This window comes from Pelodiscus sinensis, chromosome 7 (assembly GCF_049634645.1).
Source record: "Pelodiscus sinensis isolate JC-2024 chromosome 7, ASM4963464v1, whole genome shotgun sequence".
In the NCBI taxonomy this organism is placed as follows: Eukaryota; Metazoa; Chordata; order Testudines; family Trionychidae; genus Pelodiscus; species Pelodiscus sinensis.
Genome location: NC_134717.1, coordinates 11,860,329 through 11,882,780, shown reverse-complemented (window position 1 = coordinate 11,882,780; position 22,452 = coordinate 11,860,329). Strand labels below are relative to the sequence as shown.

Below are 22,452 nucleotides of genomic sequence, written 5' to 3'. Positions count from 1 at the left end.
GTGACAGCTTGAACACAGGAGTGTCACCATCTGACTGAAATACACCCTCCAAAGCTCTTCCAACCTCTTGCCCTCAAACCACTTCCCACAGAGATGGCTCCTGTCCCAGAATGGGATCATCTCCCTTCACCACAAAGAGTGGCTGTGAAAGAGGAAGGTACCCACTTCTCTTGGCTGGGCGGAAGGTGGGGAGAACAAGACCAGTGAATTAATGGTGCTAAGGATGCTGCAGTACCACTCCCGCCTTCAAGTGGTTTCCATCTTATAGGCTTTACAGTTTGGTTCAGAATGCAGGGCTGGGCAATAATCCGCCTACAGGCTGGAGGGTTCACCAGGGTTACCCCCCAGTGGGCCACCAAATGCTTCATTCACTTGTGCATCCAAGGGTATGGACACTTGTGGCTCCTGTTGGCTGCAGTTCACTATTTCCAGCCAATGGGACCTGCGGGAGGTGACTCGAACCTGCACAATGGCTTCCCATTGCTCTCATTTGCCAGGAACAGCTAGCTGCAGCCAACAGGAACTGCAAGCAACCCCATACCTGCAGACGGCCAGGTGAATGAAGTGCCTTGTGCCTCCCCGCAGGGGTTAACCCTAGTGAACAGTATCAGGCCCACAGGCTGCTTATTGTTCACCCCTAGTTCAATGGCTCTCAGCAACTCCACATACAAATACTGTAGTTCTAATACCTCTGGATGGGGCGGCGGAGGGTGTGGGGTGTGTGTGATAGAGGGAGGTGCCCCTGGTGTGGGGGTCAGGAACGAGGTGCTGTGAAAGAGGGAGGTGCCCCCTTCTCCTGAGGGTGGGCAGGACCGGGGGACTGTGAAGGAGGGATGTGCCCTCTACCCCATTCTCCTGGTGGGGGCGGGGGTAGGATCAGGGCACTAAGGAGGGACGTGCCCTTTACCCCGTTCTCCTGGGGGGGGGTAGGGTCAGGGCACTAAGGAGGGACGTGCCCTTTACCCCGTTCTCCTGGGGGGGGGGTAGGGTCAGGGCACTAAGGAGGGACGTGCCCTTTACCCCGTTCTCCTGGGGGGGGGTAGGGTCAGGGCACTAAGGAGGGACGTGCCCTTTACCCCGTTCTCCTGGGGGGGGGAGGGGTAGGGTCAGGGCACTAAGGAGGGACGTGCCCTTTACCCCGTTCTCCTGGGGGGGTTGGGTCAGGGCACTAAGGAGGGACGTGCCCTTTACCCCGTTCTCCTGGGGGGGGGTAGGGTCAGGGCACTAAGGAGGGACGTGCCCTTTACCCCGTTCTCCTGGGGGGGTAGGGTCAGGGCGCTAAGGAGGGATGTGCCCTTTACCCCGTTCTCCTGGGGGGTAGGGTCAGGGCGCTAAGGAGGGACGTGCCCTTTACCCTGTTCTCCTGGGGGGGGGGGGGGTAGGATCAGGGCACTAAGGAGGGACGTGCCCTTTACCCCGTTCTCCTGGGGGGTAGGGTCAGGGCACTAAGGAGGGACGTGCCCTTTACCCTGTTCTCCTGGGGGGGGGGGTAGGGTCAGGGCACTAAGGAGGGACGTGCCCTTTACCCTGTTCTCCTGGGGGGGGGGTAGGGTCAGGGCACTAAGGAGGGACGTGCCCTTTACCCCGTTCTCCTGGGGGGGGGGTCAGGGCACTAAGGAGGGACGTGCCCTTTACCCCGTTCTCCTGGGGGGGTAGGGTCAGGGCACTAAGGAGGGACGTGCCCTTTACCCCGTTCTCCTGGGGGGTAGGGTCAGGGCGCTAAGGAGGGACGTGCCCTTTACCCCGTTCTCCTGGGGGGGGTAGGGTCAGGGCACTAAGGAGGGACGTGCCCTTTACCCCGTTCTCCTGGGGGGGGGGGTAGGGTCAGGGCACTAAGGAGGGACGTGCCCTTTACCCCGTTCTCCTGGGGGGGTTGGGTCAGGGCACTAAGGAGGGACGTGCCCTTTACCCCGTTCTCCTGGGGGGGGTAGGGTCAGGGCGCTAAGGAGGGACGTGCCCTTTACCCCGTTCTCCTGGGGGGTAGGGTCAGGGCACTAAGGAGGGACGTGCCCTTTACCCCGTTCTCCTGGGGGGGGGGGTAGGGTCAGGGCACTAAGGAGGGACGTGCCCTTTACCCCGTTCTCCTGGGGGGGGGGTAGGGTCAGGGCACTAAGGAGGGACGTGCCCTTTACCCCGTTCTCCTGGGGGGTAGGGTCAGGGCACTAAGGAGGGACGTGCCCTTTACCCCGTTCTCCTGGGGGGGGGTCAGGGCACTAAGGAGGGACGTGCCCTTTACCCCGTTCTCCTGGGGGGGTAGGGTCAGGGCACTAAGGAGGGACGTGCCCTTTACCCCGTTCTCCTGGGGGGTAGGGTCAGGGCGCTAAGGAGGGACGTGCCCTTTACCCCGTTCTCCTGGGGGGGGTAGGGTCAGGGCGCTAAGGAGGGACGTGCCCTTTACCCCGTTCTCCTGGGGGGGGGGTAGGGTCAGGGCACTAAGGTGGGACGTGCCCTTTACCCCGTTCTCCTGGGGGGGGTAGGGTCAGGGCACTAAGGAGGGACGTGCCCTTTACCCCGTTCTCCTGGGGGGGGTAGGGTCAGGGCGCTAAGGAGGGACGTGCCCTTTACCCCGTTCTCCTGGGGGGGGTAGGGTCAGGGCACTAAGGAGGGACGTGCCCTTTACCCCGTTCTCCTGGGGGGGTAGGGTCAGGGCACTAAAGAGGGACGTGCCCTTTACCCCGTTCTCCTGGGGGGGGTAGGGTCAGGGCGCTAAGGAGGGACGTGCCCTTTACCCCGTTCTCCTGGGGGGGGGGTCAGGGCACTAAGGAGGGACGTGCCCTTTACCCCGTTCTCCTGGGGGGGGGGTCAGGGCACTAAGGAGGGACGTGCCCTTTACCCCGTTCTCCTGGGGGGGGGTCAGGGCACTAAGGAGGGACGTGCCCTTTACCCCGTTCTCCTGGGGGGGGTAGGGTCAGGGCGCTAAGGAGGGACGTGCCCTTTACCCCGTTCTCCTGGGGGGGGGGTCAGGGCACTAAGGAGGGACGTGCCCTTTACCCCGTTCTCCTGGGGGGGGGGTCAGGGCACTAAGGAGGGACGTGCCCTTTACCCCGTTCTCCTGGGGGGGGGGTCAGGGCACTAAGGAGGGACGTGCCCTTTACCCCGTTCTCCTGGGGGGGGTAGGGTCAGGGCGCTAAGGAGGGACGTGCCCTTTACCCCGTTCTCCTGGGGGGGGGGTCAGGGCACTAAGGAGGGACGTGCCCTTTACCCCGTTCTCCTGGGGGGGGGTCAGGGCACTAAGGAGGGACGTGCCCTTTACCCCGTTCTCCTGGGGGGGGGGTCAGGGCACTAAGGAGGGACGTGCCCTTTACCCCGTTCTCCTGGGGGGGGGTCAGGGCACTAAGGAGGGACGTGCCCTTTACCCCGTTCTCCTGGGGGGGGGTCAGGGCACTAAGGAGGGACGTGCCCTTTACCCCGTTCTCCTGGGGGGGTAGGGTCAGGGCACTAAGGAGGGACGTGCCCTTTACCCCGTTCTCCTGGGGGGGGGTAGGGTCAGGGCGCTAAGGAGGGACGTGCCCTTTACCCCGTTCTCCTGGGGGGGGGGTCAGGGCACTAAGGAGGGACGTGCCCTTTACCCCGTTCTCCGGGGGGGGGCAGGACCGGGGCGCTGTGGAGGAGGGAGCTGCTCCCTACCCCCTTCTCCAGGGGGGGTTAGGACGGGGGGCGCGGCGCTGCCCGTGACAAAGATGGCAGCCGGGGCTGACCGGAAGGCGGGGCGGCGCTGGCGGGCGCAGGGCGGAGCGGACGGTGGCGGCGGCGGGCCCGGCCCAGCCGAGCGGGGCGGGCTCTGTGTCTCCGCCGCCCGCTGATCCGGAGGGGCTCGCGGCGTGGGGAGCAGGAGGCGCGCGCGGCCTGGCGAGGGCGGGGACGGTGACTCCCGCGCCGCCTGTGGCCCAGGGGGCCGAGAGAGGGGAGCGGCCCCGGCGCCATCCGCCCCCCCACGTCGGGCACCAGCCGGTTCCTCTGCCCCGGTGACGGCTGCACCCCGGGGCCTGCGCCGCCCCCGGCTCAGTGTCCCCCGCGTTGCCAGGCCGCGGCTGGGGTGCTGCTAGCGCCCTGCGGCTCCCGCCGGCCTCGGGCGGCGTAGAAACTCTGCCATGCAAAGTGGGGAGCCGGCCCCGGCCGCCGCCGTGAGAGTGGCCGAGAGCGAAGCCAAGCTGGAAGTCCTGCTCCCGGCCCACAACAGCAGCCGGAGCCCCGGCAGCCGAGGCGGCAGCACCAAGGGCTGGCAATACAGGTAGGTGCCCCCTCCCCCGAGGGCAATCCCCAGAGGCAGCCTTTGTGTCTCCTGCGCTCGGGCAGCCGGCTGTGCCAGGCCGGGCACCCGGCTCCATCTCCCTTGGGAGACGAGCCCGCCCCGCCTCCCCACTCCGACTGCCCTGTGAGCTCCCACTAGGACACCAGAGGGGACAAGATCTGGGGGCAGCCACCCTTCCTCTGGGGAGAGGGGAGCCCCTCGGTCCTCGTAGGCCTTCCCTGCCTCCAAGGTCCGAGACACAATTGAACAGGAGAGGAAAGGAGGCTGGAGAGAGGAGACACTTGAGAATCAATGCTTTTGACATCCCAGTGTAAGTCCGGCAAACATATTATCTCGTTGTAGGGCCGCATATTTAATTGGACTACATATAAATCCGTTGTTGTAGCTTGATAATTAAAAACATCAACAAGTTGAAGTTATAAAGATGACTGAGAGAGATGGGAATTAATCCCAAATCACTTCAGCCTCCTACACTTCTAATTATTTGAGTGGTTTCAGATCTTACCATGACATTTAGAATTTAAAAGGTAACTCTGTGGTTAGAAATCTGTCTGATCAGTTCCTTGTTTCTATTAAATGAATTAATTTTCTTGGAGAAGTCACCCTGGTGAAATCTGTTGATTTGCAGAGAGAAAACACTTACCTTATTTGTGCTGTTCTTAAATTTTATACATCTGTTTCATGGCAACAACATGTAATCTGTAACATTTGTCTATTGCAACTGCAAAATAAGGATACTGCTGGTTTCCACTTGTAAATCTTCTTTTGATCTTCAGAAAATGATCTTTACACATGTTATGATAAGTCTATAAAATGATTGCCAACAGTATTGTAAAATTTATGAAAAGGGAGATGAAAATCACAACTAATCATTACATTTGCGTGGAATAATATGGCCATAGATTTAATTTTATTGCATCTACATATTATTTAGGCTTGTATTAATATTGATGCATAGTTCAATGCTTGTTAGAAATATTAACCTAAATTAACTATGAACTATAGTATTCTCTGAAAACTAAAAAGATTTTTAAAAATCAGCTGTTGAGTGTTTAAGCTGTTCACTTTTTAGCATTTCTGTCAGCTTGGAAAATAAAAATAGATTAGTTTCCAGTCAATTATATATTTAAATTCTTGGGCTTTAGCACAAAGCTGCATTATTTGAGTTGCAAATGCGATAAGATAATGTTTATTGGTTAAAAAAAATAAAAACATGGTAACATTTCTTTTTGTCTTTAGATTTGAAAAAGGTTGTTTTCTCCTCACCGCCTCCCAAAACTTAAACTGTACATTTGTAACTGTAAATAAATCTGACCAGAACAGTTGTACTGAAACCTGTATAATCCAAACAGCATAATTTTCACTGAGTGGTGATGGGGAAATGAGGTAGTTTCCACCCACAAAACTCCGACTTTTTTCTTTCAAATGTTGAGATATTTGATGTAATTAATATTCAACAGAACAATAAGTTTATGCCATTTTAAAAAAAATGTTCACCAGTGTGCACAATGAATTAAACTGTAACAGGTAAATTCGGTGTTCAGTGGAGGCAGGATGGGAAAATTATTTTTTATTGTATAGACAGTTTCCAGTTGAAATTTGGAAATTTTATGCACAAAACAATTAAATAAAAATAGCTTTGGGTTAGGGATGTGAATGACTATTCGATTTTCCGATAAGCAAATGCTTATCGGATAGTTGAAAGGCTAGTTGACTAGTCTGTCCACTCTCTCCGCCCGCATCCTCCCTCTCCCCCCCCCCCCCACTGACTCTATCAGAGGCAGTAAGGTGGGGAGAGAGGAGGGGATGCTTCAAAGCAGCAGCGCTGCATGGAGCCTGGGACTGGAGCCTGGGACCAGACCCTGGGCTTCATGCGGCACTACCGCTTTGAAACACCAAGTGCTGCCCAGGGCCAGATGGGGTGTCCCCAGGCTGCACGTGGCAATTCAAAGCAGCAGCACTGCGTGGAGCCCGGGATCAGCTGGGGACTCCTTCGCTGAACCCAGGTTCTGTGTGGTGCCGCCGCTTTGAAATGCCACATGGAGCCTGGCGCTGGGCTCCCTGCGGTGTTTCAAAGCGACAGCACCGCACAGAGCCCGAGGTCAGCGGGGGACTCTCCAGTTGACCTCGGGCTCCACGTGGCTCTGCTGCTTTGAAACGCCATGGAGAGCACGGGTCCAGCGGGCTTCCTGCAGCGCTTTTGCCTTTGAAGTGTTGAAGCATCACTTCAAAGGTGGAGGTTCAAAGGCAGAGGCGTCCTGTCAGCTAATCAAATAGTCGATGCAAATTGCATTGACTATTCGATTAGTCAATTAATCAAAATTTAACAACTCTACTTTGGGTCCTACGTTTGCCCTGGAGTCCCTCTGCACTTTTGTTTTGCTTTGCTTTGCATTCATATTCTTTCTACCATTTAATTCCATCCTATACTACATGTAGCTTCTGAGCTGTCTGGGATAGGGACCATCTTTGTTGTTCATGTGTACACTAAGTCTTTGATCCTTGTCTGGTGTACCTTTCCTACACACAATTGTAATACAAATTCTAAATAACCATAATGCTGTTTGTAACACTTTCACAAACAGAGAAAGTGACTGACCATTTGAAAGAATGCTCTCCAAAACAGGGATGTGAATAGTTAGCTGGTAAGCCTCATCTTAATGCTTATTGGTTCTGGTTAACCAGGGGTTGGAGCAGCTCCCTCTCTGCCCTGGGCAAGAGGCTGCTCTAGCTCTGTGGGGCCCAGAGCAGCCCTTGTCAGTGGCAGGCCTGGCCCTGCTCCTCCCCTTTTTTAATTGGTTATAATTGGTTAAACATGTTTTACTGGTTAACCAGTTAAACTGGATTTTACATGCCTACATGGAAATCTGTCTGCCTTTACAACATGTGGAGATAGGAGAGTACTGAGTTCGATTGTTCATCTCTGTGTGTTACGTAGGAATGAAGAAAGTCGAATTAGTTGAGTAGGTGTCTGTTACTCTGAACCAATCTGTCTCGGAAAGTGTACTTGGTACTGGAGAGAGAAGTTTACGGTAAACCCTGTAGTTGACAGTTTATGGAATAAAGGCCTTTAGGGAAAATTTCTTTAACTCCTTGGTTGTCTTATAAACCCCCACACGTCAGATCATAATCACCTTCATATTTTTTTGCCCCAATTCTGTCTAACATAATTGCACATATTCTTCTATTATCTAATCCTGTTAACCCTTGGCATCTATAATATTTTGCAGCAGTGAGTTCCCTAAGTGAATTACACACATTAATTTTTTTAACTTTTGAATTTTTTTTCTTAATTTCATTCTCTTATTCTTGTAGATGAATGTAAATAGGTGTGGCCAATTTATCTTTTCCATGCTATTTGTTATTTCCACTATCTTTTTCATGGTCCCTCTTATCCACTATCTGCTTTAAGTGAAACAAACTGTGCATCTTCAGTCTTTTTTGTATACAATTTTTTTCATAACTCTAATCATTTTCATTACCTTTTTTGTGCCTCATCTATTTCTACTTATACATTTTGGAAGTAGTGGTCACAATTGAATACCATAGTCAGTCAATGAGAGCATTAGAATACTTTATCCTATTGCTTTGTTTATTTTTTGAGTGTTGTGGCGCACAGAATGAAAGTTTGTTGAGTTCCATGGATGCCTAATGTCTGCTTTGAGGACCTACTGTTATTTTAGAGTCTATGGATAGTTCATGTAATTCCCTCCATTATGCTTTACTTTGCATTTGTCACTATATAATTTATCACAGTATTTCAAATTCTGCTAGTTTCATTAGGACTCTGAATTATTTAATCTACCGTGCATTTGGTTAATATACAACTTTGTTACTTGCAAAATCTCACACCCTATTTTTTTGTTCTTTTTTCCAGATCATTTTTAAGTATGTTTAACTATACCATCACTATATGTATTTTTGGGGCACCTCAGTTGTGAATCCTTTTCCCTGATGAAAATGTATGATTTAGATGTACTTTTTGTTTTGTCTTTTGCCAGTTTCTAATTCGTGACGGCATTTCACCTCTTCCCCCATGACTGTTTGGCTTATTTGAGACTCTTGTGAGGGAGTTTGTCAAAGACATTTAAAAATAAAAAAAGATAACTAGAATGCCAAATCTAAATGACAAAGGAATCAGTATTCTAAATTTAATTGACTTGATCTAAACTATTGGGCTTATTGAATTGAAGGTTGATAAGAATTCGTGATAGATTGTTAGACTTCTTCCATCTCTACAGAAAATTGGCTCATAGACGAGGATGACGAGTGATATCTCATGCCATATAATACAACAGTATTGGGTTCCAGAAGTTCAGTTTCAGAATTTAAGTCCATTATAGAAGTAAAACTGCACATTATAAAGTATATGACCACAATCTATTGATTTGATTAATCAAACCTTTAAAACTGGCTTATAAACTATGGGACAAATAAATGGGTCTACAGCAGGGATCCCTCTAAGCTGCGCACCTTTGTGGCCATGCAGAAGAAATTTTAGGCCTGCCCACCTCATTTGCAGAGCAGCACTGACCACGATTCGCTTTCCTGCTGAACCGGAAGGTTAGCGGTGGTGATAAGTCTGGTAAGTTCTGGCTGGGCTGTGTGACGGTGGTCAGCTGCCCCCCCTTTGCTCTGGCTGGAGCCAGGGTACAGTGAGGCTTTCTCTGCTGGAACAGCCTCACTGCAGCCCCGGTTCCAGCTCTAGCAGATGCCATGCTGCTGCTTTGGTGGTGACCCAGGCCACGTGGCAGGGGTGGCTGCCAGGGCTGTGTGATGGCGGCGGCTGCTCCTGCTGCTTCAGGAACTTCCTTGGCCATCAGCTCAGGGCCTATGGCATAGACAGCTAATGGATGTGAAGTTCTACTGTGACAAGGGGATATACAATTTTAAAAAATAATAATCGCCTGTGGAATTGGCCTGAAATAATACGGTGACTTGGAGATCTATTAAAGAGTGCCAAGGTAAGTTAAAAGTTCCCCAACAGGTTTCTGTGTGTTGCCTTTTCAAATATCTGATTTGTCTCCATTAATTCTTTTCTGTAGAGTTAATGGACACAAATCAGATATCTGAAATGGAAACACAGAAACCAGTTGGGGAACATTTTATCTTGCCCAGGCACTCATTAATGGTTCTCAAAGTCACCATATTGTTTCAGGCCAATTCCACAAGGCAACTACACAGGGAAGCCTTAGAACTTAACTTCATTTACAGGTTTGATTTCTGTCACTAAGGTAAGATAAGAGACATTGGCTGAATGGCCCTCTACATTCTACATCTTGATGACACAAAAAAAGAACAATGGCTACTTAAGAACAATTAGTATCTTCTCTATCAGCTTCATGTAGCATGGACTCTCTAATTGACTATTTCTGCCCCCCCCCCCCCCATTTATTTAGAAACCGGACCTTTAATAGCTCCATTCATCTGAAGAAGTGGGTTGTTCCCAGGAAAGCTCGTGATACCATCTACATGTTTTGTTAGTCTTTAAGCAAGACTTTTCAGTGTGCTTAAAGTTAAGCTTTGGGGTTTTGCTGGGTGGATATTTAAACATCAAGGCTACGTCTACACTGGTGCGTTCTCACGTAAAAACTATTTTGCGGAAGAGTTCTTCTGCAAAAACTCTTCCAGAAGAGAGTGTCTACATTGGCATGTGCTTTTCCGCAAGAGATGTGCTTTTGCTCAAGAGCATCCATGCCAGTGTAGATCTCTTGCGCAAGAAAACTCTGATGGCCATTTTAACCATAGGGCTTTCTTGTGCAAGAAATTCATGTTGCCTGTCTACACTGGCCTCTTGCGCAAGAACAGTTGCACAAAAGGGCTTATTCCTGAGCGGGAGCGTCAGAGTTCTGGCGCCAGAAGCCCTGATTTCATACATTAGAACGCCAGTTTAACTTGCGCAAGAACATGCGGCCAGTATAGACAGGCAGCAAGTTTTTGCGCAAGAGTGGCTGCTTTTGTGCAAGATCGCACCAGTGTGTAGACAGCCCAGTTGTAAGGCAAAGAAATGGAAAGAGTGGATAGTGGTTTGTATTCTCACTGCAACTTTTACCTTAAGTAAATTGAATTTGATCATTGCTTAGAGCTCAGCTTCCTAAATATTCTGCTCTTTATAGTAAAAAGCTTTGTCATGTCATGCATAGTGCTATGCAGTTTAATATGCATAGACTAAGTAAATAAAAATTCAAGAGTTTTAGAAAGAAGACTCAGTTACTGTGCCTCTCACTGAAAAGACAGTAAGTTACTGGAATGGGTTAAACTTAAAAAACAACAAATGGTCTGGTAGCATTTTATAGTTTAACAAAACATGTAGATAGATGGTGGTATGAGCTTTCATGGGCACAGCCTACTTCTTCAAATGACGGGAGTTATAATGGGTTAGTCAGCCCTATAAATTATACCATGCATAGGCCAAACATAAATAAAGAGCCCAACTGTATTTTTCAGTTTGGATTTGTCTGGGCCAAAACTAGGTCACATGAATGAATTAACTAATTAGCATCAATCAGAATTGTGTTGTATTTATCTATGTATAAATACATTTAAATGGCAGTAGGTGTCTAGAATGACATTTTATGGTTAACGAGAATACAAATACACTGAATTTTGTGGAAGATACCAAGCTTGGATGGGTGCAAGTGCTATGGTGGACAGGATTAAAAGGCAAAATGATCTGGACAAACTGGGTAAATGGTCTGAAGTAAACAGAATGAGAGTCAATAAAGACAGCTGCAAAGCACTCACTTAGGAAGTAGTTATGGTTCACAGTCATTCTGGAAGGGCATAATGAGTGGGATTCCACAGGGATCAGTTTTGTGATCAGTGCTGTTCACTATCTTCATCAGTGATTTAGATGATGGCATAGCGAATGCACTTATATAGTTTGTGGATTAAATCAACCTGGGAGGAGTTGCAATTGTTTTGGAGGATAGAATTATAATTCAGAGTAATCTGGACAAACTGGAGAAATGGTCTGAGGTACATAGAATGAAATTAAATAAGGACAATCAGTTGCACACATATAAAATGAGCAAATGAGTGTGGCAACTTCAGTGCGTTAAGAGGAACAGTGACTGATGGTTTTATAGTACAAAATTACAATGACAATTTTTTCTGCCTATTCAAAAGGTAAGTACAGACTGGAGCTCCCTGGTTCGGCACCCATGGAATCTGACCGGTCCTGGATGAAGGATTTTGCCAGACCAGGGATGGTCATTTCTGCCTCCCATGCCACCAGACCCCTCCAGCCCTGGCTCGACCCCTGCCCTCCCAGTTGGCTCCCCCCTCTTGCTAATCTGTCAGCCTCCATGGCCCTACCAGCTTCTGCTCATCGGGCTCCCACTGCTGCACTAGGCAGCCCTGTCACCTCTGTACACTCCGGGCTCCTGCTGCCGTGCCCAGAAGCCCCGTTGCCTTCATGCACAGAGCTCTCAGTGCCATGCCACGTTCCTGCTGCAGAGTCTGGCTCCTGTTGCCATTCTGGGCAGCCCCGCAGCCTCTGCACTGGGGTTCTGCTGCCATGCATGGTGCTCCCACAGCCCTGCAACTGTATGTGGGGTTCCTACTGCCCTGCTAGCTTGCAGGGCTCTGAGGCGCTAGCCCTCCACTGGGACTCTGGTCCTGATCCATGGTGCTAGACCAGAAAGTTCCTGTCAAGAGAGTTTCAACCTGTACAATATTTGCTACTTCAGACAATAGATAAAGTTAGAGAGAAACTGCATATTTACTATTACCACCATGGATATTTCTTTCTTAATCAGAACTCTTCAAAGTAAGCCATCCTTTCCTGGTTTCTTGTTCTTCACTTTATCAGCACCTACTTATTTGATACTGCCCACTTGGATGTTGCAATGTATGTTTGAAAAACTATGGATGAACAATGACATTGTCTCAGGATTTTGCTTTCAGGACACCCTGCCATTTCTAGATAGTCTGTTGTTTCTGTTACTAGATTTTGCTATTGAACTCTCATTTGTGTAAGATGGCATAAGATGAACAGGGGAAAGTAGTTTCTTACCTATTAGATGTGCAATTTTTTGCCTGCCTAGACTCCCCCTTCTTGCTGTTGATGGGCATTAGGAAGATTATTTCTTTGAGCTGATTTTGCTTATTACTAGATTATCTACTGTGATCATAACCGCTAGAGAAAGAGAGGAGACCATCTCTGTTGCTGGAAAAGAGGACTCCAGTTCCATTTGGGTTGCAGTAGGATGGCTAAGACAAGGCAAATTAATAGATAACTAAATCTCATATAAACTAACCATTGTAGCTAGCAGATGATGGTTCCAAGTCATGAGAATAGCATTATGACTCTATTCAAAATGTCTCATGATGGGCATAGAAAATATTGGTCAAGTAGGGTAGATCTTTTATCCACATTTTTTGCAAAGAATTTTTTTTAATTTTAATGGATTATATATTGTAAACTAACTGTACTGACCTTGACATGGGGATTGCTTCTGTCATTGAGCAGATGTTCAGGCATTAAGGACATGGAACTTGTGGTTGAAGAAATATATGTTCTGCATTTAAAATGTGCACAATGTAGGGACTTCAGAGGAACACAGTGGGATGTGAATTCTAAAGGGCAGTGGACACAGAAAATAAAAGCCTTGCTGTCACCTGATTTGGAGTAACATTTTAAGGAGACTAAAGTTAACATGTTTACATTTCAGACTGAGTGGGGAAAAATAAACTCTGTAAGACAGTTGAGAGACCATGAAATACATTTACAAAAATCTTTTAATCAGATCTAAAATTAACTAACAGCATTTTGAAATTGAGGTGATTTGCCTCTTGGGTTTGGCTTTAGTAATAATCCTTCTTAGTAAAGTTTGGATGAGTTGGAGTTAATCTGAGAAATGAGAGAGGTCCTCATAAGTCTGGCTACTAATGCTGTGCATTAAATTTGGGAAACCAAATAAATTAAATTATTGCAGCACACATACTGTATTTTCCGGTGTATAAGATGACTTTTGATGTTAAAAAACATCCCCCAAAAATCGGGGGTCGTCTTATACACCGGGTATACAGGCGGCGGGGCAGCCCAGGCGCGCCTGAGCTGCCCCGCCGCCCGAGCCCCTCCGCGGCTTTGCAAAGCCTAGGGGGAAGCCGGCGGCGGGGCATCCCAGGTGCGCCTGGGCTGCCCCGCCGCCGGAGCCCCTCCGCGGCTTTGCAAAGCCTTTGCAAAGCCGCGGAGGGGCTCAGGCAGCGGGGCAGCCCAGGCGCGCCTGGGATGCCCCGCCACCGGCTTCCCCCGAAGCTTTGCAAAGCCGCGGCGGGGCAGCCCAGGTGCGGCGGGGTTGTCCCGCTGCCGGGGCGTCCTCAGAGGCTTTGCTCCCAGTGTCCCTGGTCTGCTGGAGACGGTCCCCAGCAGACCGGAGGCACCGGGAGCAAAGCCGAAGCGGCGGCGGGGTGCTGCGCTTCTGAGGCTTTGCTCTGGCAAAGCCTCAGAGGCGCAGGATCCCGCCGCTGCTGCGGCTTTGCTCCCGATGCCTCTGGTCTGCTGGGGACCGTCTCCAGCAGACCAGGGACACCGGGAGCAAAGCCGGGGAGGCGGAGGGGCTCTGGGGTATAAGACGAAAACCTATCTTTTAACTAAAAAATTAGGGGGTCGTCTTATACGCCCAGTCGCCTCATACGCCGGAAAATACGGTAGTATTTGAGAGCCCAGGGTGGTTATTCTCTAACCTTGGCGCTAAGTTCATCCTTAATTCCTAACTCTGATTTTTCTTTTTGTTATATACTTAAGTCAATATAACTAAGTTTTAGCTGTGCTGTGCCTCAGAATTGCATAGTTAGTAATATCTGATCTGATTAAGATTGGATTTTTGAGAATAAAGTCAAGATCCCTAGTATTGTGATGAGTAAGGAAGTTTAATTGCGTCTGTTTTAGTGGCCAATTTTCTTAGGCCTATTCTATGTAACTTTCACTCTCCTCTCTTCCGGTGCCTCCCTAGCTGTTCTCTCTCTCATCATCTTCTCTTTTCTGTTCTATTTAAAAGTAAAACTTCTTATACTCTTTATCCGTGGGTTTTTTTTGGTGGTGGTAATTTCAAATTATCATTCTAAACTACTTTGCTGCAGCCAGTCCACAGAGGCAAAATGACAATTACCTGATAAGTCTGTCTTAGAGCTGGCAGGCTTGCTTCTCCTCTGCCCCTTTCTTACTTTTCTTCCTCCTCTTCCCGTAATTTTTCTGTTATCAATGCCCTTAAAACACTCAAACTTTGGTGCTAGAATTATGACATCAAGAAGTCAGAAACCAATTGGTATCACCCTCTCTCTCTCCTTTCACCTTTACTTTTCTTGTGTATTCATACAGCTTTTTTATTGGTTAAATTCCTTAGCTCTTGATTTTCAAATTATTAGACATTTGGATACTTCAGTTTTTAGATGTTCATCTTAACATGTCTGAAAGGTATCTGGCTTTCAGAAATTGCTGATCCCCTAGCCTTTGAAAATTGGGGCCCTTTAAGGTGACTCGAGTTGGGAACCAAAAACTTGAGATGTCCAATTAGTCATTTGAAAACTTGGGCCTTTAATTCTTAATGTGTGTTTCTTTTAATAATCCTTTAATAATAAAGTTAAAATTAGTATATGTTCTGCCTTGTTTAAAGCTCCTTTCTCTTCCCCTTTCCATTTTTTGCTTTGTTTTCCTGCATAGTGCCAGTCCTTTGGTTCCCAAAAGTCTCTTCCCATGTGCAGCTCAGTGCCTCTTTGTGTCCACTCCATGCCTGCTACAGATTTACTGTTCTAGTTCTGTATGTATCCAATGACCTTCTTCTCCTTGAAATCTCTGAGAAGTCGATGCTTTCAGGACCAATCTCTTCTATGGTACAATAGACTCGTGACCTGGATCATGCAAAAGTTAATAAATCTTTTATTTAAAAAAACTCCAATAAAAACTAATTCAAAGTAAAGGCAAATTAATTGACCTATTTACAAGGTAATACACTCATGTAGTCTGTAAGGAACAGTGTGCACCTGTGATCAGCAGATAATTACACATACCAGGGTGAAGTTACAGTACCACTTGTTCAAACATTTTCTTTTGGGAGCTGAAACAGCAAATCTGGTGCAGGGGGCACTGCATTAACATGCAGTCTTTATGTTTTGTCAGTGGGGATGTTTGAAAAGCCTTAGTGCCTGATGCTGTTTATTCTTTTTGGGATTTCTCCATACAGAGTAATTGCATTATATTATAATACATATTAACAAATGAGTTAAGCACAACTTAGCACTCAATATGGACGAGGATTGTTGAGTTTAAAATTTAGTTGGTTGTGGTTAACCTTAGGGTAGTGTTTTCAATCCTTGGGTGGGTTGAATTTTCTTATGTGTAACACTAATATTGAGGTAGTGTGTGGATGTGCACCACCACTAGAAACAACTATACATGGCTTTAGGATTTGTAGACAGATGCATGTTTCAAAGAGCTTGCAAATAAGGTTTCATTCTACAAAACAACTAGTATTACACGTAATACTTGCTACTTCTGACTCATAAGAGCCAGAACTCTACCACATAGCAAAGATCTGGCCTTAATGCAATATAATTTACCATGTATTAATTTAGTAACACCGGATTTTAAAAAAATCATTAAGATCAGAGTTTTAGATATCTGCAGCACTCCAAAAAAATTCTGTTTAAAAAAAACCTGTTTTCTTTTAAAGCCATTAGCACCAGTGTAAACTTTGTTTGAAATGTAATCATGCAAATGTCCTGGCACACACCCACTCCGTTCAGCTTGCTCTCTCCCCTTCTTCCCCCCTGCCCCAACCCAACGAGACAGAGAGGACTCTGCAGCAAGTGAGACGGGGACACCGCAGCAAGTGAGACAGGGACACCCCAAACAAACTCCCTCCTACCTCCTCACCTCACTGCACAGATGCCAGCACCCACCCACCCACCCTCTTTCCTCACCCCTGTGCAGTCTGCTTCCGCCAGCCCAGGTGGGGATTGGGATAAAATCCTGCATCTCAAACTAGCAGGAACTAGGAGTCTGCCTTGTCCTAACTCCAGCTAAAGCACAAACAAATTATCCATACCTCCCCCCACCTCACAGCACAAACTCCCTCCCCCTGCCTCCACCTTGCCCCAATGCCAGCTTCCATCCATCCTCTTTTTCCCCCATCTACACCATGCAGTCAGTCTCTTATCTTCCATGTCCCAGGAGGCTCGAGAGGGATGAGTTTCTGCCTATCTCTCCAAACTCCCTTCTGACTCCCCCTCAGCCAATTAATTAATTACTCCCTCCTTCCCTCCATTTCCCCAGCCACTTATTCCCTTATCTTGCTTTTTACCTGCTCTGGGAGCTGCTCAGTTTCTAGCACAGAGCAGCTCCAGTTAACTGCCTGCATAGCGAGAGAATGCCCCACCTCCCCCTGGTCAGATGAGCTCCTTGCCTGCGCGGGAGCTTTGAACTTCTGAGTGGAGCTCAGAAAATAGCCGTGCAGCTTACAGGGAACTTAAGGTCCATCTTTGGTTCACAATTATTGATATGATGAGAGAGGATTTTTAAAACAGCCATTCTTATTTACTTGCATGTATAATATTGTGGTAACAAATGTTATGAAAGAAAACGTTTTCCCAATATAGTCAAGCCTGTCACATTTTATACATCAACCAAGAACTAGGGAATAAAGGGAAGGTAGCATAGGATGTTGGCATATAAGCAGGTAACCTCACTGGTGTTAAAGAAATGGACAGAACTAGAAAAGAACTGTTAAAGGAGTAAGGGCAGACACTTAGTTTAGCTATGTCTACACTGGGAAGGTTTGGCAACTAAAGTGCTGTCGACATGCAAAAATTGCCAAAGGTGAAAACTGGTCACATTCTTTTTTCTGCCTCCCATTGTTGACATTTCATGACCACATTGCTAGCTCCCTTTTTGGTAAGCATCCCATTGTGCAGTGTTGTGGGAATTCAGAGCTGATCCCTGTGCTTCTTGGGATTCTCTCGTAGTTCTGTGAGCTCTCTGTGCTGAGGAATGTCAAAGCAGCACAGCAATCTCTCCAGCTGTCCCACTGCAGCAGCAGTCTTCCTGCCTCTGTCTTTCTAGTGCAAGGCAGAATGGGAGCATTCCAATGATTTGCTCTTTGTTCCCCAAATGGAGCAGCTCACTCAGCTGTCAGATACTTCCCGGAGCCTTGAAAGGGGAGGGATTGAGCAGAGCTATGAGGGCAGGCATTGTGGGAAGCGGAAGCCAGTTTTCTCAATAAAACATACAGCAAAGTCCACATTGGCTCTTTGTCAACAATAAAGCGCAGGGGAAAGACAAAAGTCTCTTGCAGGGTTGGAAGTGTCATTTTGTCACCAAAACTGGGTGTTTTTCCCAACAAGTTGCATTGCAGTGTAAACACTCTCACTGTTTCATCCACTGATTTTTCAGGACTTTAAAGTATTGATGTGTAAAAGGGAAGTCAAATCCCCCGGAGCCATTGATTCCCCTATGAGGGGCACGTACAATATACATACATTGCTAATGCTTAGATATATTTGCTATTTGTATAGGAGTAAGACATGACAAAGGTCAAGGCCTGTCACAGGTAATAACTTATAATAAGGAGACGAGGGGAAGTGAAACCAGTCTTCTGTTAAGTGGAGATATGGATAGATTCCACATCCTTTAAACTTGTGACCGGCTCAAGCAGGAAAGGAAAAAGGGAAGTATGGCTTGCCCATTGTTCAGCAAGTAGGCACTGTATTTAACCTCATTTGGAAAATTAACCTGACCTATAGGAATGCTAAATGTCAAAGATGAAGTAACCTATCATGTTAAGGCACCTAAACCAGGAAAGATGTGAACCCTATAAAAACCCCTGCCTATGAGATGTTGGGGGTCGGCTCTGATCTGAACATTGAGTTCCTTAGCCGTACCTTGGTTGCAACCAATAAACTTGAGTTGGACCCAGCCTGAAAGTGTGACTCTCTTCTTGGGGTAAATCAGACTAGCCTCCAAGGGGACGAAACCTTGCAATTTATGCAACAGTATGTTATCCAGGTCTTGATGCCATGGAGCATTTTCATCATGGAGGACCCTGTAAGGCAATGGTTCTCAGTCTTTCAGGTGAGCTGCAGGCTTGGGGCTCTCTACCTCCACAGCGGAGAGTCCACACTGGCACTTTAGCCCCCATCCCCGCAAGGTCGGAGCAACTTTGTAGGCTGGATCCAGCTTACTGGGGAAAGAAGGGGTTCTGTGCACTGCCACTCCCTCTCCCCCACCTGGGGGAATGGCAGCAAAGAAAACTGCTTGCTTGGAAGCTTTCCCTGCTTCTCCCATTGGCCAGAATAACGGCCAATAGGAGCAGTTGGGGGTGGGTAGGAGAGCAGTGTCTGGGAGCGGTGGGAGGCACAGAGACAGGTAAGTGCCCCTTTCGTCTCCCTCATGCCCAGATCCCACATGCCAATGCCCCTCATGCACCCTTTTCCACTGAGATCCCGCACCTCCACCACCCTCCTGCATGCACCCTTCCCAGATCTCTCCACCCCCACCCCACTCCTGCACCCAACCTTCTAGCCAGACCCCTCAACCCTCATCTTGATCCTGTACCCAACCTTGCAGCCAGACCCGCAACTCCCAGTCTGCTCCTGCGTTCAACCTTCCAGCCAGAACCTTCCACCCTCCACCTGCTCTTGCAGCCTCCCTTCCACTAAGACCTCCCACCCTCAGTCCAGTCTTGCATCCATTTTGTCATCATGGGCGGTTGGTTGGTGGTCCCTGGCAAGATCTGTGTTGAGTGGGGTGGGTCATGGGCCAAAATATTTGAGAACTGATGTAAGGGAAAGCTGTAGAACCCATTGGGGCAGGAATTTTCAAAAGACTCAGTACTGACTATAGCATATTTGTCTTAGTGATTTGATCCCAAATGTGCATCCACAACTAAAACTATATGTACAGGGAAATGTCCTTAACATACCTTATTGAGAGATTACATCGTTTGTGCTGTTCATGGCTCACTGTGGAATGAATTCCAGAGGGAGCCAACAGCCATAACAAATTCCATTGTCTTTCACCACAAGTGGAGAGACTTCAGCCTTGGCTTCTCTTACATAAACACATAACTACATGTCTCTTAAAAGAGTAAGGAAAAACCTACCATAACAAAACATTCCATCACATACAGTTTATGAAATTCTCCGCCTGGGGAGCACAAACAGCACGGCAGATCCTTATGTCGTATCGTGTAATACTCTACAAGAAAGCACATGACTATTTCGGGTACATTATAAGAACATATAAAGAACAGAATAGTCCCCTAGAAAATTGGGCACGTATACCGGATTCTTACACATTCTATCATGACACACTTTCCTCTCATTTGCATGTACAGATTCATTTGATTATAGGTGTGGGGCAGGTAGCATCACCTATCATTAAGATTGCTTAACACTTCTTATTATAAGGCCTGGTTTTTAATTCCTTGTAACTTTGCCAAGCTTACTATTTGAGCTGAAATTTTCTATGCTTAGTGGCTGCCCGAGGCAGATTTTTTTCGGGAGTTCAGCCATTTGAAAACGAGGCTAGAGAAAAATACATTGTTTTGCCCAGGTTAAAAATTTCTGGAAAAACTTGCTTTGTAAAAGCTCTTGCTCCCCCATGTTTTGGAGCAGAACCATGAGAATTTGGCAAGGGATGACCGTTGTCAGGTGACCTTGACTTTCCCTGTGAAAATCTGCCCAGATTTTGTCAAATTATATTCCTTTGCAAAATTGCAGTGTGCAGATGCTCTGTAGAGACATCTTAGATTTTATCAGTTAAATACCTCAGAGATTCTATCTACACTAGGGATTTTAAATTGAGGATATTTTAGTAATTGAGTAGTCGATAGAATTTTTATCAACTACTCAGTTACTTGACCGGGAAAGGCAGCCCTGTTTACTCCTGGCTTGTGCCGAGATGAAATCCCGCCGTGGCTCTGCAATTTTAAAGGCAGTAGGAGCCGGGCAGCCTGCCCCCTGGCTCCTACTGCATTTTAGATTGCAGAGCCACAGTGGAGTTTGGACCCCGACCCGGACAAGCAGGCAGGCAGTTCAGTTCAGATCTAGCTCGTGCCAGGTCGAGGACCACACCCCACTTTGGCTCTGCAATTTAAAATGCAGTAGGAACCTTGGGGCAGGCTGCCCGGCTCCTATTGCCTTTTAAACTGTAGAGACACACAGAGGTTTGGTCATGGGGCTGCCTGCCCAGCTGATAGTGGCCTCTGTCCACAAAGTGTCCCAGTGGGAAGTTGGGCATCCCTGCTGACTGGGGCTGCTTCCTGGGCAGCAGCCTCTGTCCCCAGGAGGTCCCAACTTCCTGTTGGGCCCCCTTGCAGACGGGTTGCTGCTGGAGCAGCCTCCCTTCCCTTCCTCCCCCACCCCCATCCCCTACTGCCTCTGATAGAGGCAGCAGGGAGGAGAAAGTGGGGGGGAAGGCAGCAGAGACAGTGTTGGGGGTAACCTGCTTTTAAGCTAGCTCTCCCCCCAGCACTGGTTCCTGCTCCCTCCCCCCTGCTGCCTCTAATATAGAGACAGCATGGGGAAGGAAGGGGGAGAATGTGAGTAGTCAACTTGACTACTTGACAAGTTTAAGCTTAAGCTTATCAGGTAGTACACTAATTGACTACTCTCTTACATCCCTAATCTACACCAGGCATGCTCCATCCCTGATTTTGCCACAGAGCTTCTGTGTGATGCTAGTCTTTGTTAACTTGAAACCAAACTTTTCAATAGTGATTGCCAATCTGGACTTGAAATTCTGAGGCTTGGGGTTTCAGAAGTTCTGAGCATTTACAGCTGCACCTGAAGTCAATAGGAGCTGTGCTTTGAACATATAAAATGCCTTATTGTGCTATTTATATTGAAAAAGCAGGTCTTGGGCATTTCTCCTTTCAAAGTTCTGTCAAATATCTTATACCTGAGTGTGCTTCTTCGTTTGGGGGACAAAGAAAGAGCAAGGATTGCTTCTGTTCTCCCTGCACTAGGAACACAGCAGCAGGTGGACTGAGCTGCAGGAAGAGGGGGACAGACAGCTTAGCATATCTCCATCTTTAGGTGATCAATTTGAGTGTTTTTAATAAACCCTGTTTTGCAGACAGTGCTGAGAATGTGCCCTATGAAAATTAGACGTCTTTAAAATGCTTTAAATTGAGCATTAATTATTGAGGCTTCTAAAATTACCTCTGTTGTGATACCGTAAATCAGCGTCACCCAGATATTTACTTAGATTTCATTTTGAATTGGCATACATATTTATGTGTATATGGAAAGAGTCTTTGCTAAATTTAGATGTATTTACAGAGTAGTTTCAGTATTAATGTAAGCAGAAATTAAATTTGGTTTAAACACCCACTTGGCAGGCAGATCTATTTTGAGCACTAGAAAGCATTCTAAATGGCAATTCAATTAGGCCATTTTACAGCTGTCCAGAGGGAGCAGTATTTTACTTTTTATTCAGAAGGTGTTGTATCTTCATTCTGTTAGCAACTTTCTGCTCTTTCCCAGAGTTAGTGAAGTCAACCGCCTCACAGTTTCATTAGTATGGCTAGTAAGCATTACTATGCATCTCTTTCCTCCTCCCCTCCCTTGCAAGTTCAGGCAGAATGGTATTTCAAAACACTTTGCTGATTTAAAATTCCCTCTGACAGTAACTTTTCATGTGGAGTAATACTTTTCTCTCTGTGCATGCTGGCTCTTTCAGTGAGTACAGATATATTCATATCTTGTAATATATTAGGATTTGAGCTTTGCTGCAAAGATTGCTGTTACTGACCCAGAGCCTAATGTAATTGCAAATCCTCTCTGAACTTTGAACAAAGAGGAATGATCTCTTGTAGGTCATCGGTTGTGTCATGAAACATTTATATAAGTAAAGGGGTAAGCAGTGTGTCTCACTGAAATAAGTTTCTTGGAGCACTTCTAGAGGTTTACTTTATCAAACTATTGGTGTGTTTGTCTTACAGAATCGTAGAAAAATAAGGAAGGGATTTTGTGAAGTTATCAAGTGCAGTCTCCTGTGTTGGGGCAGAACCAAGTAAATCCAAACCATCCATGACATATTTATCCAATCTGTTTTTAAAAGCCTCCAATGATAAGTATTCCTCAGCTTTCCTTAAAAGCCTATTCCAGGTCTTAACTATTTTTGGATATTTCCTAATATCTAACTTAAATCTTCCTTGCTACTGAAGAAGCTTATTACTTCTTGTCTTACCTTCAGT

At 47.3% G+C, this 22,452-nt stretch overlaps 2 protein-coding genes across 8 annotated transcripts in view; one reads left to right on the top strand and one right to left on the bottom strand.

Moving 5' to 3' along the window:
* LOC102456685 (glycerol-3-phosphate dehydrogenase [NAD(+)], cytoplasmic-like) overlaps window positions 1-14,466 on the bottom strand; it is a 72,931-nt gene extending 58,465 nt beyond the window's left edge. For 3 of the 4 annotated variants that reach the window (XM_075933188.1, XM_006137653.4, XM_025178813.2), the window contains exon 1: window positions 14,368-14,466. The gene's annotated coding sequence lies outside the window, so the exon portion shown is untranslated. Of the gene's footprint in view, window positions 1-12,692; window positions 12,832-14,367 lie in introns of those variants that run through there. The other variant, XM_075933187.1, reaches the window with a different exon arrangement.
* OSBPL11 (oxysterol binding protein like 11) overlaps window positions 1-22,452 on the top strand; it is an 89,248-nt gene that overhangs the window by 14,467 nt on the left and 52,329 nt on the right. Inside the window, exon 1 of one of the 4 annotated variants that reach the window (XM_006137655.2) lies at window positions 3,728-4,231. The exons of the other annotated variants lie outside the window; for them this stretch is intronic. Coding sequence (XP_006137717.1) covers window positions 4,092-4,231 — 140 coding nt within the window. The 5' untranslated portion in view covers window positions 3,728-4,091. Of the gene's footprint in view, window positions 1-3,727; window positions 4,232-22,452 lie in introns of those variants that run through there. 4 annotated transcript variants of the gene reach the window in all.